Source organism: Jaculus jaculus, chromosome 13 (assembly GCF_020740685.1).
Source record: "Jaculus jaculus isolate mJacJac1 chromosome 13, mJacJac1.mat.Y.cur, whole genome shotgun sequence".
Lineage (NCBI taxonomy): Eukaryota > Metazoa > Chordata > Mammalia > Rodentia > Dipodidae > Jaculus > Jaculus jaculus.
The window spans coordinates 17,746,937-17,764,045 of NC_059114.1; the positions used below are offsets into that span (position 1 = coordinate 17,746,937).

A 17,109-nucleotide genomic window follows, 5' to 3' on the forward strand; every position below is an offset into this window, starting at 1 on the left:
CCTTGTGCATCTGGCTTACGTGGGTCCTGGGGAATGGAACCAAGGTACTTCGGCTTTGTGGGCAAGGGCAGTAGCGGCTAAGCCAGCTCTCCAACCCCCTTTTAAATTTTCTTTTCATTTATTGGCTATGAATTTTTTGAATTTTTTTGTTACATTTATTTATTTATTTGAGTGACAGACAGAAAGAGGAAGAGGCAGATAGAGAGAGAGAGAGAATGGGCCACCAGCCACTGCAAATGAACTCCATACGCGTGTGCCCCCTTGTGCATCTGGCTAACGTGGGTCCTGGGGAACCAAGCCTCAAACCAGGGTCTTAGGCTTCACAGGCAAGCGCTTAACTGCTAAGCCATCTCTCCATCCCGGCTATGAATTTTTTTTTTAATTTTTAATTTATTTATTTGAGAGCGACAGACACAGAGGGAAAGACAGATAGAGGGAGAGAGAGAGAATGGGCGCGCCAGGGCTTTCAGCCTCTGCAAACGAACTCCAGACGCATGTGCCCCCTTGTGCATCTGGCTAACGTGGGACTTGGGGAACCGAGCCTCGAACCGGGGTCCTTAGGCTTCACAGGCAAGCGCTTAACCGCTAAGCCATCTCTCCAGCCCTGAATTTTTTTAATGAATGTGTATTTTTAAATTAAAATAACATGAAGATGTTCATATCTCTTAAAGGAATACTGGCTGGGAAAGGCCAATCTTTTGAAGATCCGTGGCGGTGGGGGGGGGGGGGACACTAAGTAATTTTTCTCCTGCTCTTCTGAAATGGGTTCTGTCGGGAGTTGTGCCAGTGTACATTAAGTGACCCAGCAGGCCTACAAATGCGTATCCTGGGCTGACCTTTGAGATGAAAATAAGCAGATCGCGTGGCGCGGTGACAGTAATGAGCTATCAGTGTAGCGGCAGAGCCGGAGTTCCTTGTCACTGTCTGCCTACCTCTTACCCGTTCCTTCCCTCTTCCAGCGGAGCGGAAGCCCCCGCTCTTCAACATGAACGCCATGAGCGCTCTGTATCACATCGCCCAGAACGACTCCCCCACGCTGCAGTCCAGGGAGTGGTAAGTCGGCAACAGGAAACTCACCGTGGCTGCTGACCTTCTCATGCGGCCGTGTTTTAAATAGCTGACCCAGAAAGCACTGCAGCCTTTACTGTGTGTCGCTGTGACACTGGGGCCCCACAGTCAGCAAGCGTCTGTACTCCTAAACGCACGTGCACACACATGGAGCTTGAGTTCTGCCCCCCACCATGGCCAGCACTGTGTTCCTGCTGTGTGCCCGCTGCCTCCCTCACACACCTGATCTCTGAGGCCTTGCCTGACTTGGACCGGTCACCTCAGCCGCTGTCACTTGTCAACAGAGATAAAGTGCCCCCCGGCTGATGCCATTCTTTCCCCCCTTGTCAATGTTTCACTCTGTATATTTACACGTGTGGAGACAGAGCATACACTGCCCATTCAGAATATGGTTGGTTCTTTACTGAAAGGCTGGGCATTTTATAACTATTTGAGCCACAAGAGTTATGAAGAACAAGTCATTTTAAAGAAGAGGGGACAAGGAGTTGGGGAGATGGCTCAGTGGTTAAAGGCATGTGCTTGCAAAACCTGCCTGCCGGGGTTCAATTCCCAAGCCACCCATGTAAGCCAGACACAGAAAGTGGCACAAGTGGCCAGGCGTGGTGGCGCACGCCTTTAATCCCAGCACTCAGGAGGCAGAGGTAGGAGGATCGCCGAGAGTTCGAGGCCACCCTGAGACTACATAGTGAATTCCAGGTCAGCCTGGGCTAGAGTGAGACCCTACCTTAGAAAACAAAACAAAAAAAAAAAAAGTTGCACAAGTGTCTGGTGTTTGTTTGCAGTGGCAAGAGGCCCTGTTGTGCCTACATACATGCATGTGTGCGCGCACATACACACACACACACTAAATTAATTACAAAATAAGACTGAACAAAATTGAATTTTAGAGATAGGGTCCCCCTCTAGCCCAGGCTGACCTGGAATTCACTATGTAGTCTCAGGGCTGGCCTCAGATTCAGAGATCCTCCTACCTCTGCCTCCTGAGTGCCGACAGGAAATGTTTCATTCAGAAAGCACATGCCTAGGTTTTACTGTGCCGTTCTGACTTGTGGATGGTGGGGGAGATAACTGGTAATGGAGGACACAGACTAGAGCTAGGAGAAGGCTCAGTGGTGAAGGGTTTGCATCACCGCGATGAGGACCTGAGTCCCGGTCCACAGCGCCCACATAAAATGTCAGGCATTGGGGTGTGCTCCCGTCATCCAGCACTGCAGAGGTGGAGATGGGGAGTCCCTGGACCTCACTGATTAGCCTAGCCAAATCAGATAACTGTAGGTTCAGTGAGAGACCCTGTCTAAAAGTGGAGAGCAATCAAGGGAGACCCCCATTGTCAACCTCTGGCCTACACACATATGAGACACACAACAAATTTAAAAGACGTTAAATAAATGTAGTTCTTTTCATTTTTTGACATATGGTATGATTTGACCTGACTGACTTCCTTATGCTCATGTGTATGTGTATGCTGACTAGCTTGAAACCGTGTCTACATTTATCGTCCAGAAGAATTACTATTATGTCTTTGTAGAGAGAGAAAATGGGTACACCAGAGCCTCTAGCCACTGCGGATTAACTTCAGTCGCATGTGCCACCATGTGCATCTGACTGGGTACTGGGGAATCAAACCAGTGGGGTCACTAGGTTTTGCAGGCAAGCGCTTCACCACTGAGCCATCTCTCTAGCCATCTCACTGGCCTCCAAAAGAATTCTTTTTTGGTGCCATAAGCTTGAAACTAGTCCAAGTCTTTGATATTTCAAAGCATCTGATTACCAAATCTCCTAAATTACAAGAGTTTCTACAAAATGGAAATAGTCTTATGTGAGCCAAGTGCTCCGTGGGCCTCACCGTGTTCTCTCTGGTGTATTTGTCACACAGGTCAGACTCCTTCAGGAGGTTTGTAGATTATTGCTTGCAGAAAATACCTCAGGAAAGACCAACATCAGCAGAACTCTTACGGGTAAGTTTTCAAATTCACATGTGACGAGGGGGAGCAACGACCCAGCCATCATTCCTGCGGCGGGCAGGATGTCCTGGACAAAGTGGTCTGGCGTGAGCTCTTGTAGTTTCCCCAGAGGTGGAAATAGGAAATAGGAATAGGGTGCCTGGGCTGTGTATTCTCCATGGGAACTTCTTCTTGTCCTTTCTTGGATTTCCTTCGTACCCCTCCTGCCCAGCCTTACACTACAGAATACTGCCCTTGCCACTGCACCCTGCCAAGGCATTACGGACACATGAGCCACTTTCTGTGTCCGGCTTCACGTGGGTGCTGGGGGAGTGAACCCATGTTCATCCGCATGAACTTGAACGTAGCTCTCAGGACAGTTGCCAATGGTTCAAAGACCACCTCTGTGATTTTGAGTCAGGTTGGTGCCAAATCTTGAGGCAAGGAAATGAATGAAGATGCCAGGTGTGGTGGCACACAGCTTTAATCCCAGCACTCGCGAGGCAGAGGTAGGAGGATCGCTGTGAGTTCGAGGTCACCCTGAGACTACGTAGTGAATTCCAGGTCAGCCTGGGCTAGAGTGAGACCCTACCTCAAAAAAAAAAAAAAAATATATATATATATATATATATGTGTGTGTGTGTGTGTATATATATATATATACACACACATATATGTATGTACAAAAAGGAAAGTGTACAAAGAGCACATGAAAACACTTATGTAGCACTATGTGATTTGGTCAGTGACAAAGCCTCACACTGAACACTCTCACCTGACAGAAGCCTCGTGGTTTTGAGTATCTCTACCCAGTGTCATGCTTTGGTGACGCAGTTTGCAGTGGAGTACGTGGGAGTCTTTGACAGTGTAAATATCACCTGTCTGGCAGAGTAATCCACATCTCTCAACTTTTCTGTTCTGTTTATTTCATCCCCAGATTGTCTAGAATTTTGTTCCTTTGCTTGTTTTGTTTTGTTTTTCAAGGTAGGGTCTCTCTCTAGCTCAGGCTGACCTGGAATTCATTCTGTAGTCTCAGGGTGGCCTCGAACTCACGGTGATCCTCCTACCACTGCCTCCCGAGTGCTGGGATTAAAGGCATGCGCCACCACACCTGGTTTAGTTTGTTTGTTTTTTTTTTAATTAATTATTTATTTATTTGAGAGCGACAGACACAGAGAGAAAGACAGATAGAGGGAGAGAGAGAGAAAGACAGATAGAGGGAGAGAGAGAGAATGGGCGTGCCAGGGCTTCCAGCCTCTGCAAACGAACTCCAGACGCGTGCGCCCCCTTGTGCATCTGGCTAACGTGGGACCTGGGGAACCGAGCCTCGAACCGGGGTCCTTAGGCTTCACAGGCAAGCGCTTAACCGCTAAGCCATCTTTCCAGCCCAAGTTTGTTTTTTTTTTTAATTTATTTATTTATTTATTTGAGAGTGACAGACACAGAGAGAAAGACAGATAGAGGGAGAGAGAGAGAATGGGCGCGCCAGGGCTTCCAGCCTCTGCAAACGAACTCCAGACGCATGCGCCCCCTTGTGCATCTGGCTAACGTGGGACCTGGGGAACCGAGCCTCGAACCGGGGTCCTTAGGCTTCACAGGCAAGCGCTTAACCGCTAAGCCATCTTTCCAGCCCAAGTTTTGTTTGTTTTTAAGAAAAACTCAGAAGGGTTGAATCACCTCAACTCATAAATCTGAGAAGCACCAGCTGCCTGCGTCATGATGAGCACCTTCACCGTGTCACTCTTTCTTTCTTGTTTTCTTTTCTTTTTTTTTCAATATTTTATTTATTTGTTTGAGGCAGAGAGAGAGAATGGGTGCACTAGAGCCTCCTGCCACTGTAAACAAACTCCAGACACATGTGCCACTTTGGGCATCTGACTTTACGTGGGTACTAGGGAATCAAACCTAGGCCATCAGGGTTTTCAAACAAGCGCTATTAACCACAGAGCCATCTATCCAGCCCTTGTTTGAGTTGTTGTTGCTGTTATCTAGTTTTTACTTTATTTGTTGAGAGGAGGGTGCAGATAGAGAGAGACTGGGTATTCCAGGGCTTTTAGCTGTTGCAAACAAACTCCAGACTCATGTGCCACCTTGTGCATCTGACTTATGTGGGTCCTGGGGACTCGAACCTGTGTCCTTTGGCTTTGTAGGCAAGCACCTAAACCACTAAGCCATCTCTCCAGCCCCTTGTTTATTTAAAAATATTTTGTTTGGGGCTGGAGAGATGGCGTAGCGGTTAAGCACTTGCCTGTGAAGCCTATGGACCCCGGTTCGAGGCTCGGTTCCCCAGGTCCCATGTTAGCCAGATGCACAAGGGGGCGCATGCGTCTGGAGTTCGTTTGCAGAGGCTGGAAGCCCTGGCGCGCCCATTCTCTCTCTTTCCCTCTACCTGTCTTTCTCTCTGTGTCTGTCGCTCTCAAATAAATAAATAAAAAATTTTAAAAAAAATATTTTGTTTGTATTTATATATTTGAGAGAGGGAAAGAGGCAGAGTGAGTGTGAGAGAGAGAATGGGCATGCCAGGGTTTCCCGCCACTGCAAACAAACCCCAGATGCATGCACCCCTTGTGCATCTGGCTTACTTGGGTCCTGGGGAATCAAATTGAGGTCCTTTGGCTTTATAAGCAAGTGCCTTAACTGCTATGCCATCTCTCCAGCCCCTTGTTTTTTTAAAATGTTTTGTTTTTATTTATTTATTTGAGAGAGGGAAAGATGCAGAGTGAGCTAGAGAGAGAGAATGGGCATGCCAGGGCTTCCAACCACTGCAAACAAACTCCAGATGCATGCACTTCCTTTTGCATCTGGCTTACCTGGATACTGGGGAATCGAACTGAGGTCCTTTGGCTTTACAGGCAAGTGCCTTAACAGCTAAGCCATCTCTCTAGCCCCCTTGTTTTTGTTTTTTTTTTTTTTGAGAGGGTTTTTCCCTGTAGCCCAGGCTGGCCTTGAACTCATGATCCTCCTGCCTCAGCTGTCCAAGAGCTGGGGTTGAAGGCATGCACCACCACACTCGGCTCTAAGTGATGTACTCCTGTCTAACTGTTGTTCTCTTGAGAGAAATCTGAACGCTGGCTTCCTGTCTTCCGCTTCCAGTGCTCCTGAGGTGTAGGCCTGATGCTGACAAGCACTTCCGCTGAGGGTGACCGTGTTCTTCTTGTGAATAGTAGGGCACAGGAATGTGGTGACTGAAGCAGCAGGGCTGAGGACTCTGTCTTGTGCTGTTCTGTGGCAGAGCCACCACAGGCTGGAGCCGTAAGACAAGAGCCATGTTGTCTAGCTGAGCCATAGCTTTGCATTTATGCCAAGAGAAATGGTAGCCAAAGAAAATAACAGAAACACAAGATAGTATCTGTACTTTTTTTTTTTTTTTTTTTTTGAGGTAGGGTCTCGCTGTAGCCTGGGCTGACCTGGAATTCACTCTGTAGTCTCAGGCTGGCCTCAAACTCACAACAGTCCTCCTACCTCTGCCTCCCAAGTGCTGGGCTTAAAGGTGTGCATCAAAGTAAAAAAAAAAAAAAAAAAAAGGACACAAAAGAAAGGTATTTTAGTAAGAGCCAAAGAAAGGGTAGGACTGTTTACAGTGCACTCTTCCAGACACAAAATGGCCTGGATATCCATGATCTCACAGTGCCTGACACTACCTACACAAGACCCTCATAATAGGAGGAAAAGATGATGACATCAAAATAAAAGAGAAACTGATTGAAAGGGGAAGGAAATATGATGGAAAGTGGGTTTGTGAAGGGGAAAATGGGGGAGAGGAGGGGAGGGGATTATCGTGGTTTATTGTCTATAATTATAAAACTTGTAAATAAAAAAGTTTAAAGGGAAAATAAAAGAAAGGCATTTTAAAGGGGGAGACAGTATGAGCTGTATTTAAATTGAAGAGGAAAAAAAAAAAAAACCCTCTATTAAGATACCACAAGTATTCAAGGCCTGGAGAGAAGGCTCCCTTGGAAAAGTGCTTGCCTTGCAAACATGAGGACCTGAATTTGATTCCTAGAGCCCATGTAAGGAAATGCTGCATATGGCAGGGTATGGTAGCAGTCACTCGTAATCCCAGCCCTGGGAAGACAGAGATTGGCAGATTCCTGAGGCTCGCTGGCCAAGCAGTCTAGCCTATGTGGTGAGTTCCAGGCCAATGAGAGACCTTGTCTCAAAAAACACAGTGGAAGGGCTGGAGAGATGGCTCAGCTGTTAAGGAACTTGCCTGAAAATCCTAACGATCCAGGATAGATTCCCTAGGACCCACATAAAGCCAGATGCACAAGGTGGCACATGCATCTGGAGTTCATTTTCAGTGGCTAAAGGCTCTGGTGTGCCCATTCCTGACCTGACAACCACTGTTTGCCTCTTATTCTCTCACTTTCTGTCTTAATTAGAAAACAAAACAGGGCTGGAAGGATGGCTTAGCGGTTAAGGTGTTTGCCTGCAAAGCCAAAGGACCCAGGTTCGATTCCTCAAGACACACATTAGCCAGATGCACAAGGGGGGCCATGCATCTGGAGTTTGTTTGCAGTGGCTGGAGGCCCTGGCATACCCACTCTCTCTCTCTCTCTCTCTCTCCTCTTTCTCTGTCAAATAAACAAATAAAAATAAAATATTTTTTAAAAATAGTGAAAATGGAGGAAAAAAAAAGAGAGGGCCTGAAGAATAGTTCCCTAGGATGGTCCTCTGACCTCCCACGCGTGCCCATGGCACAGTGCACACAAACAAAAGACACTTCCAGGATGTGGACAGTGGAAGAGCTTGCGAGGCCTCAGCCCTTCCTCCCTTCCTGAGGAGTTATTGGCAGTTAATGGTTGCTGGAGGAGGAAGAAGCATTTTCTTCACTGGTGTGGCCCCTGCTTTGCTAAGTAACCCCCCACCCTTGCACAGGTAAGCAGTGCTAATTAATGAGCCACCCAGCCCCTCCCCACCAGAAAAAAAGACACCGAAACGGGACTGGTTGAAAAGAAGGGGTTCATCAGCTGGAGGGAGATGGGGACCAGAGAAGGTAATGAGAGATGAACATGATCAAAATACATTGCACACATGTGTAAAAATTGTCAGTAATCAAAATAATTTTTAAGACAAAGTAATTATAGAAAGAAACAAAGTATTTAAGAGATACTACAAGGCAATGGGGCATGGTGGCACATGCCTTTAATCCCAGCATTAGGGAGACAGAGGTAGGAGGACCTCTGTGAGTTCGAGGCCACCCTGAGACTACATAGTGAATTCCAGGTCAGCTTGAGCTAGAGTGAGACCCTACCTCAAAAAAACAAAACAAAAAAAATGGAAAAAATGGAAAAAATGGAAAAGATACAACAGTAAAATCATTCACATCAAAGTGATATAGTAAACCAATCCATTTAGCATTACAGGATATAAAATTAAATGCAAAAGGTTAATATACTAATGGCTATGTAAAAGACTGAGGAGAGCTAGTTGATAGCCAGTTATTATTCTTGAAAAAAAGAAAGAGAGCAAGGATGGAGAGATAGCTTAGCAGTTAAGACACTTGCCTGCAAAGGTTTAAGGACCTGGGTTTGATTCACCAGTACCCATGTAAAGCCAGATGCACAAGATGGTGCATGCATCTGGAGTTCATTTGCAGTGTGTAAAGGCCTTGGTGCACCCATTCTGTCTCTATCTATGCCTCTCTCTTGCTCTCTCTTTCTCACTCTCTTTCAAATAAATAAACAAAATATAAAAAAGAAAAGAGTAGAAAATATTTAAAGATATACCTGAAGAAAACTTTTCTCTTTTGAAATAAATGTTTCTATCTTTATTTGATCACATTTAGTCTTTGATTCATTGAGTCAAATAAAATGGGCCCACTGCTTATTAAACAAATATTTCCTTATTGTCTACTGGGTATCAATCACAATAATACATGGTTCAGAGAAAAAAATAGCTCCTACGGCTGGAGAGATGGCTTAGCGGTTAAGCGCTTGCCTGTGAAGCCTAAGGACGCCGGTTCAAGGCTCAGTTCCCCAGGACCCACATTAGCCAGATGCATAAGGGGGTACACGTGTCTGGAGTTCATTTGCAGTGTTTAGAGGCCCTGGCACGCCAATTCTCTTTCTCTCTCTCTCTCTGCCTCTTTCTGTCTCTGTCTGTCACTCTCAAATAAATAAATAAAAATAAACAAAAAAAATTTTAAAAATAGCTCCTAAACTAGGTGAAGTGTGGCACACACCTTTAATCCCAGCACTCGGGAGGCAGAGGTAGGAGGATCGCGGTGAGTTCAAGGCCAGCCTGGGACTACAGAGTGAGTGTCAGGTCAACCTGGGCTACAGTGAGGCCCTACCTTGGGAAAAAAAAAAAAAATAGCACCTTCTCAAGAGGCACGTACATTCTAATGAGCGAGCGGGAAAATGCAGGTCACTAGGAGAGGGCTTGTCTAGCACGCTGAAGCCCCTTGAGTTCCAGCCCCAGCACCCCAGGAGGACAGCAGCACTAAAGAGAAGGAACATGACTCCGCCAGGAGGCAAAAAGATAAGTCAGAAAGGGGCTACGACTTTGGGTAGGAAGTCACGGCAGGCCTTGCTAAGGGCTTCAGAACCACCCTGCAGGCACCTGAGATACCCCGGCGGGATTCCTGCGCTGGAAGGACAAAGAACAACGTGGGCAAACAGACTGACAGAGTGGCTTCAGGCGCAGAAAAGCCAAGTGAAGTCAGGCTTCCCTCCAGGAATGCGTAAGGGCAGGATACAGTGGTGCAGTGTCTCTGGGCTTCTGAGGCAAAGAAGAGGAAAACCATGAATTTGAGCCCCAGCCCATCAGTGATCAAGCCTCACAAATCCAGACACACAGCCCTCAGAGCTGTTCTTTTCAAACACCTCCCCCATAACAAACTCCTGCATATCTGAATAAGAAGCAAAAAAGAGAGCGAGGGAAGGACAAAGAAGGAGAAAGGAAGGAAGGGAGGAAGAGGAAGGGAGAGAGGATGGACGTACTTAGGACTGAAGAACCCGATGAAAGGACTAGTGATAAAAAAGGAATTTGGACTGCCTCCCCTGATGTTTACTTATTTATTTACTTACTTACTTGTTTTTATTTTATTTATTTTATTATTATTATGCTGCTGCTGTTGTTGTTGTTGTTTTGAGGTAGGGTCTCACTCTAGCCCAGGCTGACCTGGAATTCACTATGTAGTCTCAGGATGGCCTTGAACTCATGGTAATCCTCCTTACCTATACCTCCTGAGTGCTGGGATTAAAGGTATGTGCCACCACACCCAGTTTTACTTACTTATTTTTCATGGTTACAGAGACTATACTGTCTTTATTTATTTATTTTGGATTTTTAAGGTAGGGTCTCATTGTAGCTCAGGCTGACCTGGAATTCACTATGTAGTCTCAGGGTGGCCTTGAACTCACAGTGATCCTCCTACCTCTGCCTCCCAAGTGCTGGGACTAAAGGCATGCGCCACCACGCCCAGCTTTACTTGCTTATTTTTCATGGTTACAGAGACTGTATAGTCTTTATTTATTTATTTTGGTTTGTCAAGGTAGGGACTCACTGTAGCCCATACTGACCTGGAATTCACTATATAGTCTCAGGGTAGCTTCAAACTCACAAGCAGTCTTCCTACCTCTGCCTTCCAAATGCTGGAATTAAAGGCGTGTGCCACTATACTCATTTTGTTGCAACAATAGCAACAAGTCCTAAAACTATTCTACATTGATTTTTTTTTTAATTTTTTTTATTTATTTATTTGAGAGCGACAGACACAGAGAGAAAGACAGATAGAGGGAGAGAGAGAGAATGGGCGCGCCAGGGCTTCCAGCCTCTGCAAACGAACTCCAGACGCGTGCGCCCCCTTGTGCATCTGGCTAACGTGGGACCTGGGGAACCGAGCCTCGAACCGGGGTCCTTAGGCTTCACAGGCAAGCGCTTAACTGCTAAGCCATCTCTCCAGCCCTACATTGATTTTTTTTCTTTGCAGTTTGGTTCATTTTTTAGTCCATGTTAATCCACACAGAGCTACCTCATTCTTTCTTATGTGAATTCATTTTTTATTAGTATTATTTTTTATTTAGTTGTAAGTAGAGAGATACAGAGAGAGAGGGGAGGGGGCATGGATACACCAGGGCCTGTAGCTATTGCAGACGATCTCCAGATGCATACGCCACCTAGCACATCTAGCTTTGCATGAGTTCTGGGGAATTGAACCCGAGTCATTAGGCTTTGCAGGCAAATGCCTTAACTGCTGAGCCATCACAATCCTTCTATCTTTACCTCCTGAGTGCTGGGATTAAAGGCGTGCACCTCCACACCTGGCTGCAAGTGAAATCTAACTTAAACATCAAATGCATAGAGGTAGAGTGGAAAGGTAGTTGCAAGGATGGAGAATGGAAAAATTGAAAGGGTCCCGAGTTTCACCTGTGCAAGATAAATAAGTGTTGAGACTTAAGGTGATACCTGTAATCATATATTGGTTTTTCGAGTTGTGTCTCACTCTAGCCCAGGCTGACCTAGAATTCACTATGTAGTCTCAGAGTGGCCTCAAGCCCATGGCGGTCCTCCTACCTCTGCTCTCGAGTGCTGGGATTAAAGGCGTGCACCACCATGTCCCGCTATTTTTAAAATTTTTTCTTTTTCTTTTTTTTTTTTTTTTTGGTTTTTCAGTAATATTTTAATGGATCCTGGGAGTTTGCAAAGTTGTAGGTACTTTTGCCACATGTACAAGAGAAGAACCATGTGAGATGACAGATATGTAAATTTGCTTCTTTGTAGCAATTATTTCATCATGTATATCAAAACATGCTGTATACCTCAGATACATGTAATAAAGAAAGAAATTCTTCTAAGTGAGGTAACCCAGGCCCAGAAAGCCAAGCGCCACATGTTCTCTCTCATATGTGGGTCCTAGCTACAGATGACTGGGCTTCTGCGTGAGAAGGAAAATACTTAGTAGCAGAGGCCAGTAAGTTAAAAAGGAGATATAAAGGGGAGAGAAAGGAAGGGAGGAGGGTACTTAATAGGTTGATATTGTATAGATATAAGTACAATGATTGAGATGGGAGGTAATATGATGGAGAATGGAATTTCAAAGGGGAAAGTGTCGGGGGGGGGGAGGGAATTACCATGGGATATTTTTTTATAATCATGGAAAATGTTAATAAAAATTTAAAAATAAAAAAAATAAATTTAAAAAGAAGAAAGAAATTCTTGAGCAGTTAAGCGCTTGCCTGTGAAGCCAAAGGACCCTGGTTCGAGGCTCGATTCCCCAGTACCCACGTAAGCCAGATGCACAAGGGGTCGCATGAATGCGTTTGTAGTGGCTGGAGGCCCTGGTGTGCCCATTCTCTCTCTCTCTCTCCATCTCTAACTCTTTCTATCTGTCTGTCTCAAATAAATAAAAGTAATAAACAAATTTTTAAAACATTAAAAAAAAAAAAAGGAAATTCTTAGCTGGGCATAGTCTCAGGGCAGCCTCGAACTCACAGTGATCCTCCTACCTCTGCCTACCAAATGCTGGGATTAAAGGCATGCACCACCACGACTGGCCTCCCAATCTCAATCTCTATCTGCTTTTTCCTCTCTCTCTCTCTCAAATAAATAAATACATATTTTTTCAAAAAAAAAAAAAAAAGAAAGGAGTGGTGGCACACATCTTTAATGCCAGCACTCTGCAGGCAGAGGTAGGAGGATTGCTGTGAGTTTGAGGCTGCCCTGAGACTACATAGTGAATTCCAGGGGCTAGAGCAAGACACTACCTCAAACCACACACACACAAAAATAAATTGTTGGGCCAGGAAGATAGCTGTGTGGTCTAAGGCATTTGCTTGCAAAGCCTGCCAGCCTGGGTTCAATTCCCCAGGTCCCACATAAAGCCAGATGCACGAAGTGGCACATGTGGCTGGAGTTTGTTTGCAGCTACAATAAGCCCTAATTATACCATTTCTTTCTTTCTCTGTCTCTCCTTGTAATAACTAAATAAATATTTTTTAATTTATTTATTTGAAAGAGATAGAAAGAGGCAGAGAGAGAGAGAGAGAGAGAGAGAGAGAACAGGTGCACCAGGGCCTCTAGCCATGAAAATGAACTCCAGATGCATGCAACACCTTGTGCATCTGGCTTACACAGGTACTGAAGAATCAAACCTAAGTCCTTTGGCTTTGCAGGCAAGAGCCTTAACCACTAAGTCATCTTTTATTTTAGAGAGATGGCTTAGTGGTTAAGGTGCTTGCCTGTGATGCCTAAGAACACAGGTTCAATTCCCCAATACCCACATAAGCCAGATGCACATGGTGGCACATGCATGTGGAGTTCATTTGCAGCCAGAGACCCTGGCCTACCCACTTTTTTCTCTTTCTCTCTTTCAAATAACTGAAAACTTAAAAAAATATTTTAAAATAAATTCTTAAGGAAATGCTAGGACAGAGCATTTGAACTAGAGCTGAGGAAAATATTAAATGCAAGAGGACATAAAAACTGTGTCAATTTCTACAAATTCCACGCAACCGTTTCTCTACATGTACTATATTTGCACCTGAAGATAAGGTTGGTCATTTTTTGGCTTTTCCCTCCTCTCTCAATCAGCACGACTTTGTTCGAAGAGAGCGGCCACCACGCGTCCTCATTGACCTCATCCAGAGAACGAAAGATGCCGTCCGGGAGCTGGATAACTTGCAGTACCGAAAGATGAAAAAGATCCTCTTCCAGGAGGCCCGGAATGGACCCCTGAATGAGTCTCAGGAAGATGAGGAAGTACGTGCCACGGGAAAGCTTTGGGCCGGGCACCAGGGCAAACACTTCACCCACGGAGTGGTGGCACTCTTCCCTTTAGACGCAGGGACACAGAGAGGCCCGGGACAGATAGTCGAACGGCGGAGGTGTGCGGCCGGCGGGAGAACACGGGGCTGCTCGGGGACCACGGGAGGCAGGACGTGGCTGGGTCTGGAGGACAGGCCACGTGTGGTGGCACACACTTTTATTCCCAGAACTTGGGAGGCGGAGGTAGAAAGATTGCCATGAGTTCAAGGGCACCCTAAGACTATGTAGTGAATTCCAGGTCAGCCTGGGCTAGAGTGAAACCTTACCTCAAAAAAACAAAAAAAAACAAAAAAAAAAATTAAAAAGGCAATGTAAGCTGGCCGTGGTGATGCATAAATCCCAGCACTGAGGAGGCAGAGGTAGGAGGATTACTGTGAATTTGAGGTCAGCCTGGAACTACAGAGTGAGTTCAAGATCAGCTTGGGCTAAAATGAGACCCTACCTTGAAAAAAAAAAAAAAACTAAAAAGAAATATATAGATATATATGATCTATTTAATTTTACCCATAACACTCAAAATGAAACTGGACTACCAAATCGCTTGAAGGCATATATAGGTATAATCCCCTTTAATTGAGGAAATAAGTCCATTATAAAATAGAGTGCACTGTCTGCCATTTCATTTAAGTGATGACTTCAACCATATGTCTAAGCAGCTCTTCACTGGAATTGTATGTGTAGGTTAGGATTCTCTGAAAACAGAGCTTATTTGTAGCTAAAATGATTTAGCTACTTTGTTTACCCTTGTGCTAGAGAGATAGCTCAGTGGTTAAAGGCTCCTGCTTGCCTTTGTACCAAGGAATTCCCCTGTGATGGATAGATTATTATATAATGGGATTATTTTACCACTTTGTTCTTTTTGGTGGTGGTGTTATTTTCTTCAAGGTAGAGTCTCACTCTAGCCCGGCTGACCTGGCACTCAATATGTATTCCCAGGCTGGCCTCGAACTCACAGTGATCCTCCTAACTCTGCCTCACAGGTGGTGGGATTAAAGGCGTGCGCCACAAAGGCTAGCTTTACCACTTTTTAAATGGTACCCTTTGGACCACTCTCAGGGGTTTTTAATAAGAATACAGAGGTCAGCGTTTAGAATTGCTTGAGGGAGCAGAATTTACTGCCTGTCTTAGACAGTATAATTAATATCCCTGCTTCGATAACGAGGAGGACCACATTACCTATCACTTGTTACCTGTGAGGACTCTTGCCACTCCACTTCAGCTTCTGGTAACGACTGCTGTGTTTGCAAATATCCCAAGATAAGCTGTCCGGTGGCCAGTGGTCTGTCCCAGCCATGTCTTACAGACCTGGGCTGACGTTGCTTGCTGGGTAGCAAACCCCATAATATGATGGTTGTACATGACGGGGGAAAGCCCTGGGGGTGGTGGCACTTGGAGCTTTCTGATCCCTGAGGTGAACATGAAGTGAGGCTGAGGTGTCTGAACATGTTGGGAGTCCTGGAGCCACTCTAAAAAACCAATCATAGCCAGGCATCGTGGCACACACCTTTAGTGGGGGGGGCAGAGGTAGAAGAATCGCTGTGAGTTTGAGACCAGTTTGGAACTACGGAGTGAATTTCAGGTCAGCCTGGACAAGAGCTTAAAAAAAAACCAAAGAAAAAAAATGACAAAAAACTTATCTTTGCTCATGGACAGAGATGCATCTAGTCAGTGGATTGGTATTTGACCTCCAGTCAATTTTTTTTTAATTCAAAAAACTTGGCAGCGGGGGCAGGGTGGGGGTGGGTTCAAGGTAGGGCTTCACTCTAGCCCAGGCTGACCTGGAATTCACTATGGAGTCTTAGGGTGGCCTCGAACTCATGGCGATCCTCCTACCTCTGCCTCCTGAGTGCTGACATTAAAGGCGTGCCCCGCCCCGCCCGCACAGCCATCACTTCTAATCTCTGTGTCTACTTTGACAGGACAGCGAGCATGGAAGCCACCTGAGCAAGGAGGTGGACAGCCTGGGCAGTGACCACTCGCTCCCTAGCACGTCCGTGAGCACGGGCAGCCAGGGCAGCAGTGTGAACAGCATGCAGGAGGTGCTGGACGAGAGCGGCCCCGAGCTCCTCATGATGCAGGATGATGAAGGCAGCATCAACTCCAGCTCCTCCGTGGTGCACAAAAAGGTAGGTGTCCCAGGCGCCTTCACAGTCCAAGCCTCGTCTGTCACAGCGAAGCCAGCCCAGACCGCTTGGCTTCCACGCAGCTGAGTTCCTTTTGCAACGGAGGCTTGGGAGGAACCCCATCACTTGGTAGTAAAGAGGTGACGAACGACCTTGCAGGCCACACCTCTACCTGTGTCTCTTCTTCCTCTTGGGTTGTACTGAAGGCTGGTCCCATAAATCTGTAAAGATAAAGAAATCCCAGGCTAGAGAGATGGCTTAACGGTTACGGTGCATGCCTGCAAAGCCAAAAGACCTCGGTTCGATTCCCCAGGACCCACGTTAGCCAGATGCACAAGGGGGCGCACGCGTCTGGAGTTCCTTTGCAGAGGCTGGAAGCCCTGGCATGCCCATTCACTCTCTCTCTTCCTCTATCTGTCTTTCTCCCTATGTCTGTCGCTCTCAAATAAAAAATTTTAAAAAAAAAATTTTAAAAAAAAGTCAGGGAGGTGGGGCTTCCGGGGATGTAGCTCAGTGTTAGAACGCCTGCCTGGCATGCAGTAGGCATTGATTTTATCCCCAAAACTACAAAAAGAAAAAAATAAAGGAGAAGAAGAAGTTCATACTTCAGAATCTACGTTCCCAATATACTGTTTGCCTTAAGAACTCTTTTCTGCTCTTCACAGATTTATTGTTTTATTGGTTATCATTCTCCTACAGCTACCACTCTACTCTTTTGACTTCTGATTGAAGAGACTCATTTCGTACAGGCTTATCATAAGTTAACATTCTCTGCGAAAAGTTAGGGGGAGGGCTGGAGAGATGGCTTAGCGGTTAAGCGCTTGCCTGTGAAGCCTGACCCTGGTTCGAGGCTCAATTCTCCAGGACCCATGTTAGTCAGATGCACAAGGGGGCGCACGCGTCTGGAGTTCGTTTGCAGTGGCTGGAGGCCCTGGTGTGCCTATTCTCTCTCCCTCTCTCTATCTGCCTCTTTCTCTCTCTGCCTGTCACTCTCAAATAAATAATTTTTTTAAAAAAAAAAGAAAAGTTAGGGTGAAAGTGCAAAGCTTATTTCAAAGTGTTCCTGTGAGGTGAATATTTCCGGTAGTTATCAACAGTTCTCCCTAGGAATGATCCAGCAGTGTTGGAGGGATGTTGGGTAAGCAGGCCACAGCGTGGAATGAAAGAGAAGGATTGTTTGTCATTTTTTTCTTTATTAGGTATAA

General features: G+C 45.8%; 1 protein-coding gene across 1 annotated transcript in view; it reads left to right on the forward strand.

The window, feature by feature from the left end:
- Positions 1 to 17,109, forward strand: part of Taok3 (TAO kinase 3) — a 245,934-nt gene that overhangs the window by 162,599 nt on the left and 66,226 nt on the right. Inside the window, exons 10-13 of the mRNA XM_045132485.1 lie at positions 960 to 1,053; positions 2,945 to 3,026; positions 13,548 to 13,715; positions 15,701 to 15,907. Coding sequence (XP_044988420.1) covers positions 960 to 1,053; positions 2,945 to 3,026; positions 13,548 to 13,715; positions 15,701 to 15,907 — 551 coding nt within the window. The remainder of the gene's footprint in view (positions 1 to 959; positions 1,054 to 2,944; positions 3,027 to 13,547; positions 13,716 to 15,700; positions 15,908 to 17,109) is intronic.